At 40.1% G+C, this 15,545-nt stretch overlaps 1 protein-coding gene across 16 annotated transcripts in view; it reads right to left on the bottom strand.

Annotated features, from left to right (window-relative positions):
- Positions 1–233: 233 nt before the first annotated feature.
- Positions 234–15,545, bottom strand: part of rbm47 (RNA binding motif protein 47) — a 43,711-nt gene continuing 28,399 nt past the window's right edge. For 7 of the 16 annotated variants that reach the window (XM_054778417.1, XM_054778422.1, XM_054778419.1 and 4 more), the window contains 6 exons: positions 13,716–14,583; positions 13,298–13,625; positions 13,021–13,044; positions 12,454–12,663; positions 6,437–6,642; positions 234–3,857 (listed from right to left, as the gene is read on the bottom strand). In XM_054778417.1, the coding sequence (XP_054634392.1) occupies positions 3,600–3,857; positions 6,437–6,642; positions 12,454–12,663; positions 13,021–13,044; positions 13,298–13,625; positions 13,716–14,552 (1,863 nt within the window). In that variant the 5' untranslated portion in view covers positions 14,553–14,583 and the 3' untranslated portion in view covers positions 234–3,599. The remainder of the gene's footprint in view (positions 3,858–6,436; positions 6,643–12,453; positions 12,664–13,020; positions 13,045–13,297; positions 13,626–13,715; positions 14,584–15,545) is intronic. The other 9 variants (XM_054778428.1, XM_054778425.1, XM_054778429.1 and 6 more) reach the window with 9 other exon arrangements.

Here is a 15,545-nt window from a genome sequence, read left to right as displayed (position 1 = left end):
AAAAAAGTATCAAAAGACAATATGTCAATGACAGAAGAAAGGCTGGGTGGGTTTAGTCTTAATGTGGGGATTTGTCTCCCAACAACTGCTGGGAGTGATTTTTCTTTGCTTGTGGGGGAGTATAGAAAGTGGTTAACTTATTTTTACGCTTGTATGACAGTTAAAGATGCCATTTCCATTATTTCCTGTGGGAAAAATGTGTTCTTTTTTAGTGATCAGAAGACACAAAACAATGACTTTTGAAAATGCTTTATTTATCTATTTCTTACTATAAATATAACAAGACTTTTTTTTGTTTTGTTTTATAATACAAACCCTCAGATAGAAGTCAGTCTTCATAGGTCTACCAAGGTAAAGCACATGTTGGCAATAAGGCACAAACTAGTAAGAGTTTTAAATGGTAACACATATATAATTCAACTTCTATGGAGCTCCACACATGTTTTGTTGTTGTTGTTATGTGGGTAAAATGAAGCCAATAAGAAAGAAAAGCAGCAATTTTGAGCGAGAGGCAGAACTAGTAAAGCTACAAGCAAATGTTTAAATGACTGAACGCCAATAGTCAAAGAACACTGGCATGTTTTTGTCTTGGCTACTCCTAAGTAATAACATCAAGCTGAAAGAAAAGCCCCGCTCACACCGCCGCATCCAGTTCACAATAGCACAAAAAAAGTACATCACACATCATAACTTTGAATGCTTAGAACTGCTGGACACTTTTGGCAAGAAAAAAAAAACAATCCCTAAACAATGTTAATAAAGAAAAGTTTTAGAATATATTAGACCTTTTCTTCTTACCTCATACACAAAATATGTAAGGCATATATTAATTAAATATATATCCTGATACAAGAAAAAAAGAATAAAAGCAGTTGTGTTTTAAAATGGTGAGATGGCGCAAACTCGCTTTGACGCAAGGTATCCGAAACTCTGGGTAAACAGTTTGCTTACAGTGTATGTCGATATTATGGCTATGCAGTGTATATTTTAGCCGAGCTGTTGGAAGTCGGTATTTCCTTCAGAGCAGGGGTGTCCAAAAACGTTTTTTCCGCACTAAAACCAATTCACAGTGGTCAAGATATGCTTAACAGTCAATATGGTATGACTATGTATTTTTCTTCGACTCCTGAACGGCTTCACACAACAACTAACACTACTGCAATTACTTTCATGAGAAATACCCCACACGGTTTGAGAAAGGTTGGTTGAAAAACATAGCAGCCATTAAGAACAACAGGTGGGACTTAGCAACTAATTGTAAGTCATTGACTATTTGTCCCATGACAAAGACAATAGTTACTCGCTTATTATCTTTTAACTTTTTTTTTTTTTCTTTCGTCGGGTTCATGTTCCGATGCGGGTGCTTTAATTTTATTTTGGAAATGCTTCAGTTTGTTTTGAACATGCATACACGGTTGCATTGAAGTATATACCTTGTTTTCGGTTACACAATTCAACATGTCCGAATAGGAGTAAGAAGACGCAGAGCTTATTCAATCCATGTTACAGAAATTACTTATTTTGTTCACTTCCTGTGTACAACAGGTGCCACTTTTTAATAGTAAAAGAAAAGAAAAAAGACGTGTAATAGGAATATGCCTAAAAAAAAAAAGCCGCGGGCCACAAATGGCCCTTGTGCCGGATTTTGGACACCCCCGCTTTTGGTCACAAAGACTGCCAAGTAGCCTGTCTTCATCGATATGTTTAAGCACAGTTCAGGAGAACGTATGGAGCGTTACTGCCTTGCCACCCCCACACTGGACTCCAGAGTCACCACAAGTCCGGAAGCATCCAATCTGCTGTCCACTTGTCACCTGAGGCACAGTGGAAGATTTCAAATGTATCTTTAAGGCACTTTTGTCTGCTTTAATGTCCTCAGACTGGAGTGTATGTAAGCTTTGACAAATGTATATTTGTTCACCTTCAAATAATAAGAATAAAAAAGAATAAGACAAATTAAAAAAAAGACAATATAAATGAGAAAGGTTCAGTCTTAGTCCCCAGTGTCGAACACGTCTCCATCTAAATAAATGTACTGTATTATCACCACCATTTGTCAGGCTCAAACATGCTTCTAATTCATTCCACAAGGGATGTGTCCAAAAAAAACAAACCCAAAAACATATTCAACTGGGGACATTTCTTCAAATAAACCAAGAAAAGTGGCTTTGAAAAAGCGAAAGCAGCGATAAGGAAACAAGCTAACTAACCTTCATTTGAAAAGAAGCACAGCAACACAAATAATTGAGCCAAATAAAGTACCAATAAACATTCTTTCAGCATGGACGGACAAGAATACTAAACACGTGTGCATCTCAATAAATCTGAATATCTTTGAAAGGTTCATTTATTTCAGTAGTTCATTTTAAGCAGTGAAACCCTCGTACAGTCGTCCCTCCTTTATTGCTGTTACCTGGTTCCAGATCAGACCATGATGAGTGAGTAGGATTTCTTATTTATACAGAACTAAATATTTTCGTAGTTAGAGCAGAAAAAAAACTGTTTACGATCTTCTAAATACGGTTTTAACATTATTAGAACCCTCTAGACATGAAATAATACCACTACAGTCGCCTTTACACTGGTGTTACCCACATAATAGACATAAAATAATCCATTTAAGACCTGCATAAGAAATAAGGTCCTGCAGTGGCTATTGTCTCATCAATGTAACATTACTCCCACTTAGTAGAGTACTACATATCAAAAACATGTATTTGAATGAGTGTTCTGAATGCCTGATATTTGTATTTTAGTTAATTTAGCCGTCTTTATGTTTGAAAATGCATGCTAACATTTTTTTAAATATGCGTTTTTTTTTTAAATGAATAATCGGCCGTATTCAGCCACAAAACAGCACCGATTTATTACTTAATATATTTTGAAACGTGTGATGAGTGAAGCTGCAACGTGGCGAGGGATGACTGTATTCTATAGATTCAGTTATTCAGATTCAATAATAGATATTTCAAAAATGCATTTCTTAAATTGTTAATAACAATTGTAGCTTACAACTCACAAAATTCCCAAATTTAGCATCAGCAAATGAACTGCAAAAACCTCCTGAGCCTTTAATCGTTCTCAAAGCATGAATTGAACTCCTGGAATCAAATGACTTTTGCACGATACTCTGATTTATTGACATGCACCTGTATACTAGTGGAGAAAATAAACATTAGTAAAATGCAAAACTTTAGTGGTATCCTCTCGTCAGTAGCTTCTTCCCCCACTTTTTACTTGAAAACGCTATCCCCTAAAATACAAAGCTAAGCCTACAAATAATAGAATGTTAAATATAAGTCTTCTCTTCATAAATACTTCAATGTACCTTCAGGGTGTTGTTGCCATAGCAAACTACTGCTGGGGGGAGATCAGAGATGTGTTTGTTAGTTAGTTTTGCTCACATTTGGGACAAGGCTGCTCCCCCCACACACACAGAGGTAAGTAGACCACCTATGTCTAATTTTGCGTTATTACATGGGCAAATGGAGGTGTGTTGTTTCACCATGTGTGCTTCTTCAAGTGAAGTCCAAAAGATGTTTTCTTTCAATGCGGATCAGTCACAGGCAGAATAAGATCGCTCACGGGGTCACGACACATCAGTACTGGTAGATGTCGTGGATGGGCATCTGGAAGGCTGCAGTGGGGAAAGCCTGTGGCACGGTGTAGCCAGCGTAGCCTCCGTACGCCGCGGCTGCCACCGCCGCATTCTTCTGCAGAGCGGCCAGAGCTGCTGTGTTGGCCGCGTAGTTTGTGATGGGGACGTATCCCGCACCGTACAGGCCGCCGGCTGCTGCTGCTGCTGGGATGCGAGGCATGTTGTGGGCCATGGCGTAGATGGGAGTGATGGGACGACCCTGAATGAAGGACAGCGGGAAGGCACTTATTTGGTCAGCATGGCAAAAATGCTTGCGGAGTTCAGTTTTCCACGGCACTGCAATCTATTTGTGGTGGTGGGTTGCAGGTGTATGTGTATGCATGTATGTATGTATGTACCTGTATGTATGTATGTATGTATGCATGCATGCATGCATGTATGTATGTATGTATGCATGTATGTATGTATGTACCTGTATGTATGTATGTATGTATGCATGTATGTATGTACCTGTATGTATGTATGTATGCATGTATGTATGCATGTATGTATGCATGTATGCATGTATGTATATATGTATGAATGTATGCATGCATGTATGCATGCATGTATGTATGCATGTATGTATGTATGTATGTATGTATGTATGCATGTATGAATGTATGTATGTATGTATGTATGCATGTATGAATGTATGTATGAATGTTTGCATGTATGTATGTATGTATGTATGTATGTATGTATGTATGCATGCATGTATGCATGCATGTATGCATGTATGTATGCATGTATGTATGTATGTACCTGTATGTATGTATGTATGTATGCATGTATGTATGTATGTATGCATGTATGTATGCATGTATGCATGTATGTATGCATGCATGCATGTATGTATGTATGTATGCATGTATGTATGTATGTATGCATGTATGTATGTATGTATGTATGTATGTATGTATGTATGTATGTATGTATGTATGTATGTATGTATGTATGTATGTATGTATGTATGTATGTATGTATGTATGTATGTTTGCATGTATGTATGTATGTATGCATGCATGTATGCATGCATGTATGCATGTATGTATGTATGTATGTATGTATGTATGTATGTATGTATGCATGTATGTATACATGTTCTCCCTGAATGTTACCAGCATGTAGGCTTTCCCACGAGGGCAAATAGCATCCTGGACCAAGTCTACAGCAACATAAAAGGTGCTTTGAAGGCTCTTCCAAGTCCCCATTTTGAAAAAGCTAATGTCTTTATTGTTATTAATGTTTCTTCTGTTCTTATTCATTTTCTTGTGTTTTTCTTTCTTTCTTTCTGCTGGGAGAATGAACAGAACAAGAATTTCATTGCATAGCAGAACTACCTGTTTTACTGTGCATATGACAATAAAACTCTTCAATCAATCAATGTATGTATGCATGTATGCTGCAAAATGACGTCATTGCCTAATTTGCATAATTGGCTATGACGTATGTGCATGGAATGAAATGGACGCTGTAAAAAAGAATAACATTGTTATTGAGACAAAAATTGAGTAAAAAACAACAAAAGAAACAAAACAAAAGAAATATATTTCCAACTACAAATTAACTTAATTCTTTTTGTCGTTTTTTTTTAAATGTCACAAACAAGACTGGGTCGTCGGTGAGAAGAGCGAAACGTCCCAATATTTTTGTCGGCCGTTGCTTTTTTTTCCCGCAAACTTGGAAGCAGGTGATAACTACAGAGAGGCTGTTATTCCTAAAATGTGAAAATTCATGATACACAACTTAATTCTAGAACTTTAATAGTAATTCTAAGTGCATGAGAAAGTGGAAAGAAAAACTTAGCTCCCTTTGACCACATGTTCATTTATGTATCCATTCACCTTCTATGCCGCTTATCCTCACGATAGTCGCAGGTATGCTGGGGCCTATCCCAGCTGACTTCGGGCGAGAGGCGGGGTACACACTGCTCTGGTCGCCAGCCAATCGCTGGGCACGTATAGACAACCAATAAATAACAACCTTTCACGCTCACATTCATACCTAAGGACAATTTAGAGACTCCAATTAACCCCGCATGCATATTTTTGGAATGCGGGAGGAAACCAGAGTACCCGGAGAAAGAGAACATGCAAACTCCACACAGAGGTGCCTAAACAGAGATTCGAACCTAGATCTTCCCGATCTCCTGACTGTGTGGCCAACGTGCTAACCACGAGACCACCATTCAGCCCATGTTCATTTATCAACAAGTATATTGCACAACACACCGTTAATATTGCTTATGAGTTCATTGTCCAGCTGAGCAACATTTTAACGCGCATGCAGAGGTAGATAAACCTGCTGGATGCTGGCCACTGCCGATACTTCAAATGTAGCGACTGCCATCTTGTGGGCAAACTACAACAGGAGTTTGCCTATAGCCTCGGCTGGTAACGCCAGTGTTTTAGACACCCCGGCGGTTATTTGCTTTTGTAGACCACACATGCAGCGCCTATAGATTATTCGATGGTTAATTCAAGGTGTTGTGCATTTACATTATACACTAAACACTGTGTGGACACCAAAAACCACCAACACTCTCTCACACTGACACGCACATTGAATTTGCACTACATTATAGTATAGGTAATGTTTCCATTATAGGCCAGTATAGGTCTTTACCTGCTCCGATTTGGTTTGACGTCAGAACTACTATGTATCTCCCATAAGAAACAATTAGAATAGAATTTTAGTGGATGTGGAAAAATAGGTGTCAGCTTCTATTCAGGGTCATCTTATATTCATTTCAATACGGTACTGTGGTACGGTACTCATCATGTCACACATGCTCACCTGAAAAGGTGGAGGCGTAGAGACCGGCAGCACAGTGGCGGCGGCGGCGGCGGCAGCAGCAGTAGAAGCCGTGGTGTGTTCAGGGTGCTGCATGGCCAGAGGGTTAATAAGGTGCTCCATTGTGTGCACCTTGCCGTCCTCCATCAGCTTGGCAGCAGGCGCCGCACTGAACACCGGGTACTGCCCGGCTAGAGTTGGCAGTGCCACTGCAAACAAACAGGTGAGACGTGAGTGACGGCCTGGATCAGGGTCTAGAAAGATACGGTTCTCTACATACAGTACTGTATGTACACACTAACAGCAGAAGACTAGCACATACAGTACATCCACCCATGCTCAAAAAACACACTTCAGATGAAAAAACATACAATGTTAGTGAAATGACACAACAGAGAAAACAATGAAGGACAGAATGCACGTTCAAAGAGAATAATCAAGTACCGCAAATTCCGGTGTATAAGCCGCACCCACTAAATTTAGAGGAAAAAACAGATTTGTCCACATATAAGGCGCACCGGTGTATAAGCCGCACTTGTCCACGTCATAAAATTATATATTGTGGCGCACGAGTCCGTGAGGATCAGGCAGCTATTTAGTTGTCAGGAGTCAATTATGAGCTATGAAAAAATTCACAACAAGCTTGCCAACCCATTGGAAATTTCAGTAGGTCATTACTCAATATAACAGTGACTCACTGTGTCATCTTACAAACAACATTAAACTCATCACACAGCAACTTAACACTCAAAATGTACCAAGGAAATATACATTACATGTACCAATATGAGTTTAAAATAACAAACAGCAGCTACGTATTTTAACATCTACACATAATGCATTACTGCCAGAAGAGCAGTTCATTGGAGTACAAGGAAGATAGATAGATAGTGCTGCTATGCTGCATCTGTCCACCAAAGGGAGCCAGAGAAGCCCGGAGCACAGAGGGAGGCTGATATCACTGCAGCACCCCAACGAATGCGTCACTCAGACACAATGCCTTATGGGAAAACTTAAAAATGTTGTTTTTTTTCATTTTAAACTTGTATTGGTACATGTTTGTATATTTCTGGGGAATACATTTGGAGTGTTAAGTTGCGAGGTGATGAATTTAGTGTTGTTCTCAGTAAGATGACAAGAGTGAGTCAGACTGTTACGTTGTTGCATATAATGACCTTCTACAATTTGTAGTGGGTTGACAAGCTTGTTGTGAGCGCACTGATAGCTCGTGACTGGCTCCAGCCAAAGAAAGAGCTACCGTTTCCTCACTGACATGAGCAACACAGTATTTAAACAATTAGTAGTAGTTCCAAGTTTAAGAAAAAAGTAGCGGTTTATGCACCAGAATTTCTGATATACATCGGGTAGCTTGAATGTGATTAGAATTAGGATGGTGGCTGTCTCGCTCTCTCACACACACGCACATGCACACACACACACACACACATATATATACACACTCCCAGAAGGAAAACAACATCAGTGTTCCAGTCTTTTCAATTTGAAGCTGATCCTGTGATTCCAAACCAGATTAGATTAAAAGATGAAAAATTATTCCAGAAGGCGAAAAGTCAAAGCTTCCAATTAATAAATATGCACAGCTAATAATATCAGTGTAAGACAATAAATGAGTGACGTGGTGGGTGAAGTCATTTAATTGAGAAACAAATATAGATTTCTTTCACTGTTTACTGCTGACGATCCACTCATATATGCCATATATCCTCACATAGTTGCCACCGCTGTAATACGTAGACACCGGGTCTCAATTAATGGCTGGGTGTGACAGATAAATGCCTCCCCTCATGTAATTACTTGTTAAGTAATATAAGACGCACGCCAAAGTGTCTTGTAAAACACTAATGCAACATGTAATGCAACATGAATATAAATCAGTGAATCTGTCAAAGTCCCCGATTAAAGATTTGACGAATAAAAATACCAATAAATAAATATAGAACAAATGTTCTGGTATGTTTTTAAAAAAGGAACTTAAATATATAAATAAATATCTTGGTCATGACATAAATAATGAATACATAGTTCCAGTATTCGCATTTTAATTAACCAGTAATGTTTTCATCAATTGATATTGATATTTTATGTATCTTTTATCGTATTTGTATTTGTTTAATTTTGGCACAAGTGGGTTGAAAAGAAATCCTTTGATACTGTAAATAAAACATACAATAAAGAAAATACACTTACTAACTAACTTAAATAGACTTGTCTGCTTCAGCTGTACTGCTCAGCCATGTGTGTCTATCATAAGTGACGTGCCAAAAAATTAGAAGGGAACAATTAGTTCTGCCTCCAACTGCACTGCATTACTAATGGGAACCAAGAATAAAAGCACACAGAACAGAACAGAACAGAACAGAAAACTAAGAGCAGTTGCAAATTCCATTGCCATTGTAACACTTACTATTGTATGTTTGACTGATCTTCTTGAGTAATTAAATGCCCTCGGCCACTGTTTTGAGGAAATGCGGTACATGGCCGTGTACTTGATGTTGTTCCGGGTGTCATCGGTCATAATGTAACACTTCACTGCCGTTATTGACATATGCCCAATAATGTTATATAATGTTGATTTCTTTTTAGAAAAAAAGATGACATAGACATCAAGTACATGTAAAGTACATGTAATAAAACTGGTACGCTGGTGTAGAGTGGAAATATTAGTGATCAATTAGGGGTTAGAATTTGGATTCCGGTCTTTGACCGATACTCCTGTGTGAAATTTGCGGAACAATTTATATAACATCACAAATTTGAGCAATAATCAAATTGTTTTCAGAGCCTGATTCGACTCAATTCAAAGTCTTGATAGGGACGCACAGACGCACAGATCTCAATGCACATTTTTTGGACTTTTTTTTTGATAGCATTGAAGGATTGAAGAAAAGAACTTCATCAAAAAAGCTCCTATCCACCTTCCTAAAGTATTTCAATGTTAAATTGAAATTACAATGCTTGGGTTCCGGGTAGTTTATTCACTGAGGGCGTCCCGGATCATCTTAAATCACAGTACAGTCACCTCGTGAGCCATTGACATACTGTGGTAACCTGACATGCCAGATGGCCGGTTTTACAAAAGAGTTTGTTTCATAAATCCATGTGGGAAAGAGATGATAATAATAGTTTGTTTGGAAAATGGCAAGATACTAGCTAACGGTTCTAGCTGTCAAATCCATTATGGGCCAACCAGATCAACAAGATTAGTAAACTAGAAATGGATAACTGAATGAAGCTGGAATTTCAACAGTTTTACATCTCAGAGGTCAGGTATAGTGTGGTGGCCAAAATGTTGCCTTGATGCTGGAATTTAGCCAGTTTAAAAGTGCTTTTAGGAAGCCACACTGGGAACACATTGTTTTGTGTGTTGGTAGCTTTAATGTTAACGCACTGCGTTTGTGGTTCCAAGAAGCGCTACTGTGCACTTTGTACATGTACACTGTAACTCTGCGCTTATCCATCGTAAGAGATGCCGTATAACACATACAACAACGTAACATTAAGGAGTGGGACAGCAAGACACGCTTTGCTACACTTGCACTATGTAAGCTACAGTGCTAATATAGCGCTTACATTTTAACAGCAACATCATGAGGAAGGAGGTTTTTCCTTCATGATGTCATGAAAACTTCACAGTGACCGTTTGAGTGCCTCTTCTCTCAAAAGTGGAGCAAACAAGTGAGGGACGTGATAGATTGGACATTTTGTACTCATAATTAGGCTCAAGGTGACACATATGACTGGTAGAAATTCTGTAAAAAGTATTTTGCATCACAGGGGCCCTTTAAGAAATGCTGTCAAAACATTGGGGTCAAACCTACATCGCCTAACCAGTTATGATCAGTGTTGTTTCGTCAACGGTGGCAATCCTCAAATTATTTTGTCCACAAAGCTTTTTTTCATGACAAAAACAAGACGGTGACGAGCTAAACGTGGCTCTTTGCTGACTAAAACGTGAGGAGTCGTGGATGAGTTTTCATTGACAAGACGAGACTGGATGAAAATGTAAGTGGGTGATCTATCAGATGTTTTGCATGCTATTTCTGCCGATTGTGTGTGTAACGTAAACTAAAACGTAGCAATGCATCCTAACTGAGCATGCAGCGCCGTTCCTGCTCAACACGCCGTTGGCCAGTGACGTGGGACAACAGGAGCAATTTTGGTGGGAAACAATGACCTGATTTGTAGATGTACTGAAAAACTGAATGCATTGTGCATTGAGAGATGGCGGTAACCGGGGCTGCAATCTCAAGCAACTGAAGGCTCATCACGCTCATATTCTTTGGAAGGTTACTCACAACAAGTTAAGTGTTAACATATCATGTACATACAGTCTTTGTTCGGTCAAATTTGGCTTTTTTGTTAAAAAATAAGTGTCACATGTCATCAAAGAGTATGACGATTCCTACGACGATTCTTTATGATGCTAAATCTGTGTGTCTTTCAAATCCCTGATACCAATTATGATGGCAATTATAATGGCTTGTTTAATACCCAAGTGACATAACGCATTATTGGATACTAGGTGGTTGTACCAAGTAAAAATCATTGGTAAATTGAGTCGAAAACAAAGTACCAGGATGACTATTTGAATGATTGTAACAAGAGAAGACCTGCGAGACCACTGGTATGTAGCAACTATAATTGTTCCTAAATTACAAACTGTGTAGTAATAAGTAGTAATTCGATGCTATTCCTCCTGATTCGAAGGTTATCAACCTAACCCGTGCTCCCGTAAATAGCTGAAGTGTGAAATAAAACTCAAGAAAGTCTACTGGAGTTGAGTTGATAAAGCATCCTCTGCGATCTTCTCGGCCTTTTCAAGTTCAGGCTGGTGAAAGTCCCACAGAACTCAGCAATGTTGCTTCACGATTGGCTTGCGATAAATTTCACAGCACGTAAGTCCTGGCGCAAACTTAGTGCAAGCTAAAGTTAGCTTTGTTGTGCCAACATCAATTCATTAGCTTACGTGTGTGTTACTGTTACGTTATAATACAACATGCAGGGATTTTTGACCGGACAGCAAGTGTTAATGTTGAAACATGGATGTGGAGGGAAATATAGCGTGTCTTAGCGTGTTTATGTTCTGTCAGCACATTGCGATATGTTAAACATGAGGACTTTATATGCTTTGTTATCATATGGAGAGAGTGCTAACTTTGGGCCATAAGCTAACCATGACCTGTGGCATTAGTGGTGCGCTTACAATAAAGTTAGGACACGCAAAACAAACTTATCAGTACAGATACATTATAATTTTGGTCATTGCTCTCGAAAGAAAAGTCAGAAGGCTTCAGTACTGTGTGGATGACAGCCAAGTGCCATATAGAACTGACTAAAACAAGAATCATTTTTGTCCAAAAGACTTAAGCCTAAAAATAAAATGGCTGCCAAAACAATGGCGGTTATGATTAGAATGCCGGTATGGTAGCATCGATGCTAATCTCTTTGTTGCTGTTTACAGTCAACAGTCACATATCTCCCCGTTTAGCTATTCAAACAGAAACTAGATCCACTGTTGTTGGGGCAAATACCACAGCTGATTAGTTACGACATCCAAAATCTTATCAGCTTGTATGTAGTTTTGCAAAAGCACATACTTTATTTGATTAATTATGCTTGCTATTGTCAGTCTGAACATCATTTTGAAATGTTGACATGTAAAGCGAGGACAGGTTAATAATAAATAGTAGTTACTATCTGGTCATGTTAGACAGGACGGATTCTTGGGAGCAGTTTTGCGCATGTCCATCCAGCAACAACTATTATTTAGATTTAGACAAAGGTCATTCAAACCACACAGGCAGGCTAGATGAAAGAAACTGTTCTCACAGAAACACATGAAATGACCAAATAATGAAGCCTCAAGAACTGAAGGATATATTTTGTACATTTTTGGTATTTTCCGTGAGAAGAGTGCAAGAAGAGATGGACGTAAAAGGTTTTTAGTAAAGGCTTTTGAGATGGGTGAGGGTAGGGATGGCTACGTCTATCTCACTGACTTGTGCCTGCTTTGATGGCAACTGGGTTGACGGAGGCAGCCAGCTCCAGACTGGGCATCAGTTCATAAGGCTTTTCGGGCTGCTTGGTCTTACCCTCGTGGTAGCGGCTGTAGATGCCACGACCGGCAGAGTAACCCCCCAGGTACGACCCCCGGGGACCAGGGGTGCGGTTACCTGTGGCGGCACGACCACGACCTCGCACAGTACCTGCTTAAATACAACGGGTAATAGGATTACAGGAGTGTAATGAGTTGCGACTTTCTATTAACATTTGACATGTTTAATTGCAATGTATGGCAATGGTAATGTTAATGGTTCGATTCATTTCGAACATGCATACAAGGTTACATTAGTGTACACCACGTATTTACAGTGATGCTAAGGGCTATTTCTGGGATTCCTAAATTGTATTTTGGGCTCTGTGATGTGTATATTCCGTCCTGATATGGCGAAAGGTGACAGCGTAGCAGGAAAGGGATGGTGTTAGAAAATGTATAGTTTTTCATATAGCAAGAAGGCTCATTTTTCATGAAAAGAATGAGTAGGAATGAGGATGTGAGCGATTACCATTGTTCTGTATCATTGACGAGCCTTTGGAGAGAAAACCAAAACAAAATGATTGTGGAAAAGTCAGACAGATTTTCCTACTTCCACCATATTCCAATCATCAAAGTTAATGAGATTAGCATTCATGAGGTCATCACCATGTCACCTTTATATAGACTGAGATTAATTTTCCTTTAAACCAAGTCACAGTTCATTGTCATGAATTACATGTTTTTTTTGTTATCAGTGCAATCCAGTCTTTCCAGTCACTTTTGTGAAAAAAAGCAAGAGGTCTAACCTTTAACAAAGTAGTCCCTGTTCGGTCCAATGAGGGTGTTGTAGGGATAACCGTAGTAGGCCAACGTGTAAGGGTCACACTGGTAGACGTAGTTCTGCTGTGTGGCTTCTGGAGCAGCAGAAACCCCCTTTGATGCCTTCTGGCGAGAGTATTGCTCTTTGTCGACCGGCTTGGCGAGTGTGACCTCAATGCAGGAACCCTCAACCTCTGTTCCGTTGAGTTGGTCCATGGCTAGCACCGCGTCGTCCCGGAAGGTGAAGTGAACAAAGGCGTAGTCACGGATTTTCTTCACTCGTTCTACGCAACCTGGGTTCCATTGGCTAAACACCTGGTTAACAAGAGACATGTGGGTGTGGTTTGTTATCGATGAAAGCAAATTCGATGTTATGTCATTATTCTGAACTACGAGTATCCCAACCTGTTTGATCGTTTCCTCGCTGGTCTCCATCATAAGATTCCTGACATAAAGGATCTTCACTGTCTCCATAACATCTTCATCCACATCAATTTCTGGCTCCGCCCAGTCCACGGCAATCTGATGGCCCCATAGCTGAATGCGCCCGGGCATCAGTTTCCTACGGGCCATGGCGGCAGCACGGTGCGACTCATACTCTACAAAGGCAAAGCCACGATTCTTCATCTTGTCTGCGGCGCTGGCATAAACAATCACATCTAGCACGCCTTCCGTCACCTTGGAGACCTCCTCCAGGATCTCCTCACGCTTTTTGGTCTTGGGGATACCGCCAATGAAAAGACGGCAGTTGTCCACAGAGGAGCAGACGCCCAGGAGCCGCCCGGGCCGTATCTCGTAGTTGTTGAGCTCTCGCACAGCCCGTTTGGCCTCGTGTTTCTCAGTATACATCACAAATGCATAGCCTCGGTTCTTCCCGTCAAAGTCCATCATCAGGCGCATCTCGTAGATGCGTCCCACAGACTCGAACACTGGGACAAGCTCATTCTCATAAACATCTCTTGGTATCTTGCCCACAAAAATCTCACATCCCCTCTGTGGAGATGGGCCATTCCAACCAGGTGGGGGTCCATATTTACGTTGCCCATTTTCCTGGACCATACTGTAACCAGTGCGCTCCATCAAGGCCACCAGTGCAGCCTCATTGGGGGTCCCTGCTACACCCTCGGGAATGGGGATCTGTGCAAGAAGAGAGTGGTGGGAAGCACCGGCGGATTTGGAGGCTTTGGAGGGGGCGGTATTGTTGCTCATGGCTGAAGAGGAAGCAGAGTCTTCGGCTGTCATTCTGACAAAACCATCCAATCAGATCTGTGGCCTAAAAAAACGGAAAATTGTTTTTTTGTTATTGTAATATACTTTGAACTATCCTGGATGAAACTCCTGCATGAAACACAAGATGATTAGCAATTTAGCATACAAGATTACACAAACAGGTTAACAAAGAGGCTTTATATGACTATGATCCATAAATCCTCATGCTGCCTACCACTTATCAGTAGCTTTTACAGGCTTGTTTTGTTGAGTTCCTAGCAGCTGACCTTTCACTCCTATCAAAGAGATTGGGAGAGTCATAAACCCTTAAACTTTAGTTCAAGGTTCAAGGAGTTCAATTTGGTCACATGTTCATAGCACTTCCAGCTTTCCAGCATGCTTTGCTGGGAATACTTCCTGCTTCCCAGCATGCTTTGCTGGACTGCTTTGTAAATGTTATGTTCAAAATTGATGTTATGGAAGTTGTTTCATGTAGTATTTGTAGTTGCTCTGTGTGTATCTGATTATCTGTTGGTGTTTGCTATATAGTGCTTATCTCTTTAATCTTTGTCTGACACCACGGCTATGGTTAGTGTTCGTTGAAGTTACCCCCTTTCATTTCTATCGTTATTGCAAATTCTGTCCTGACCATTGCCTGCCCAAATAATGAGTAACTTCATATCAAGGAGATGAAGACACAATATGGACTCTTAGCTCACTGCAGCTGCAAGAGGGTGTTGTTCAATCTTGTGCTCAATATGAGTACACTAGCGTGTGTGTGTGCATTTACCTTTATAAGGCCATACCGCCATAAAAAGAACAAGGAACAATCAGCCTCCTAAGCGTAAACCTCTTATTTCTGAAAACACTGGTGGCTTTCAGAGAGGAAAACTCCACAGTGCTAAATCCATAATCACGCAACCAATCATCTCTGACTCTGTGTGTATGTCACTTAAGATTGTTTGGATCTTTGATGGCGAAAGCGAGGCAGTCAACAGAGGTCCAACTCCACAAAGCAGGCAACCA

This window comes from Dunckerocampus dactyliophorus, chromosome 6, assembly GCF_027744805.1.
Source record: "Dunckerocampus dactyliophorus isolate RoL2022-P2 chromosome 6, RoL_Ddac_1.1, whole genome shotgun sequence".
NCBI lineage: Eukaryota > Metazoa > Chordata > Actinopteri > Syngnathiformes > Syngnathidae > Dunckerocampus > Dunckerocampus dactyliophorus.
This window is presented reverse-complemented; position numbering and strand designations above follow the sequence as displayed.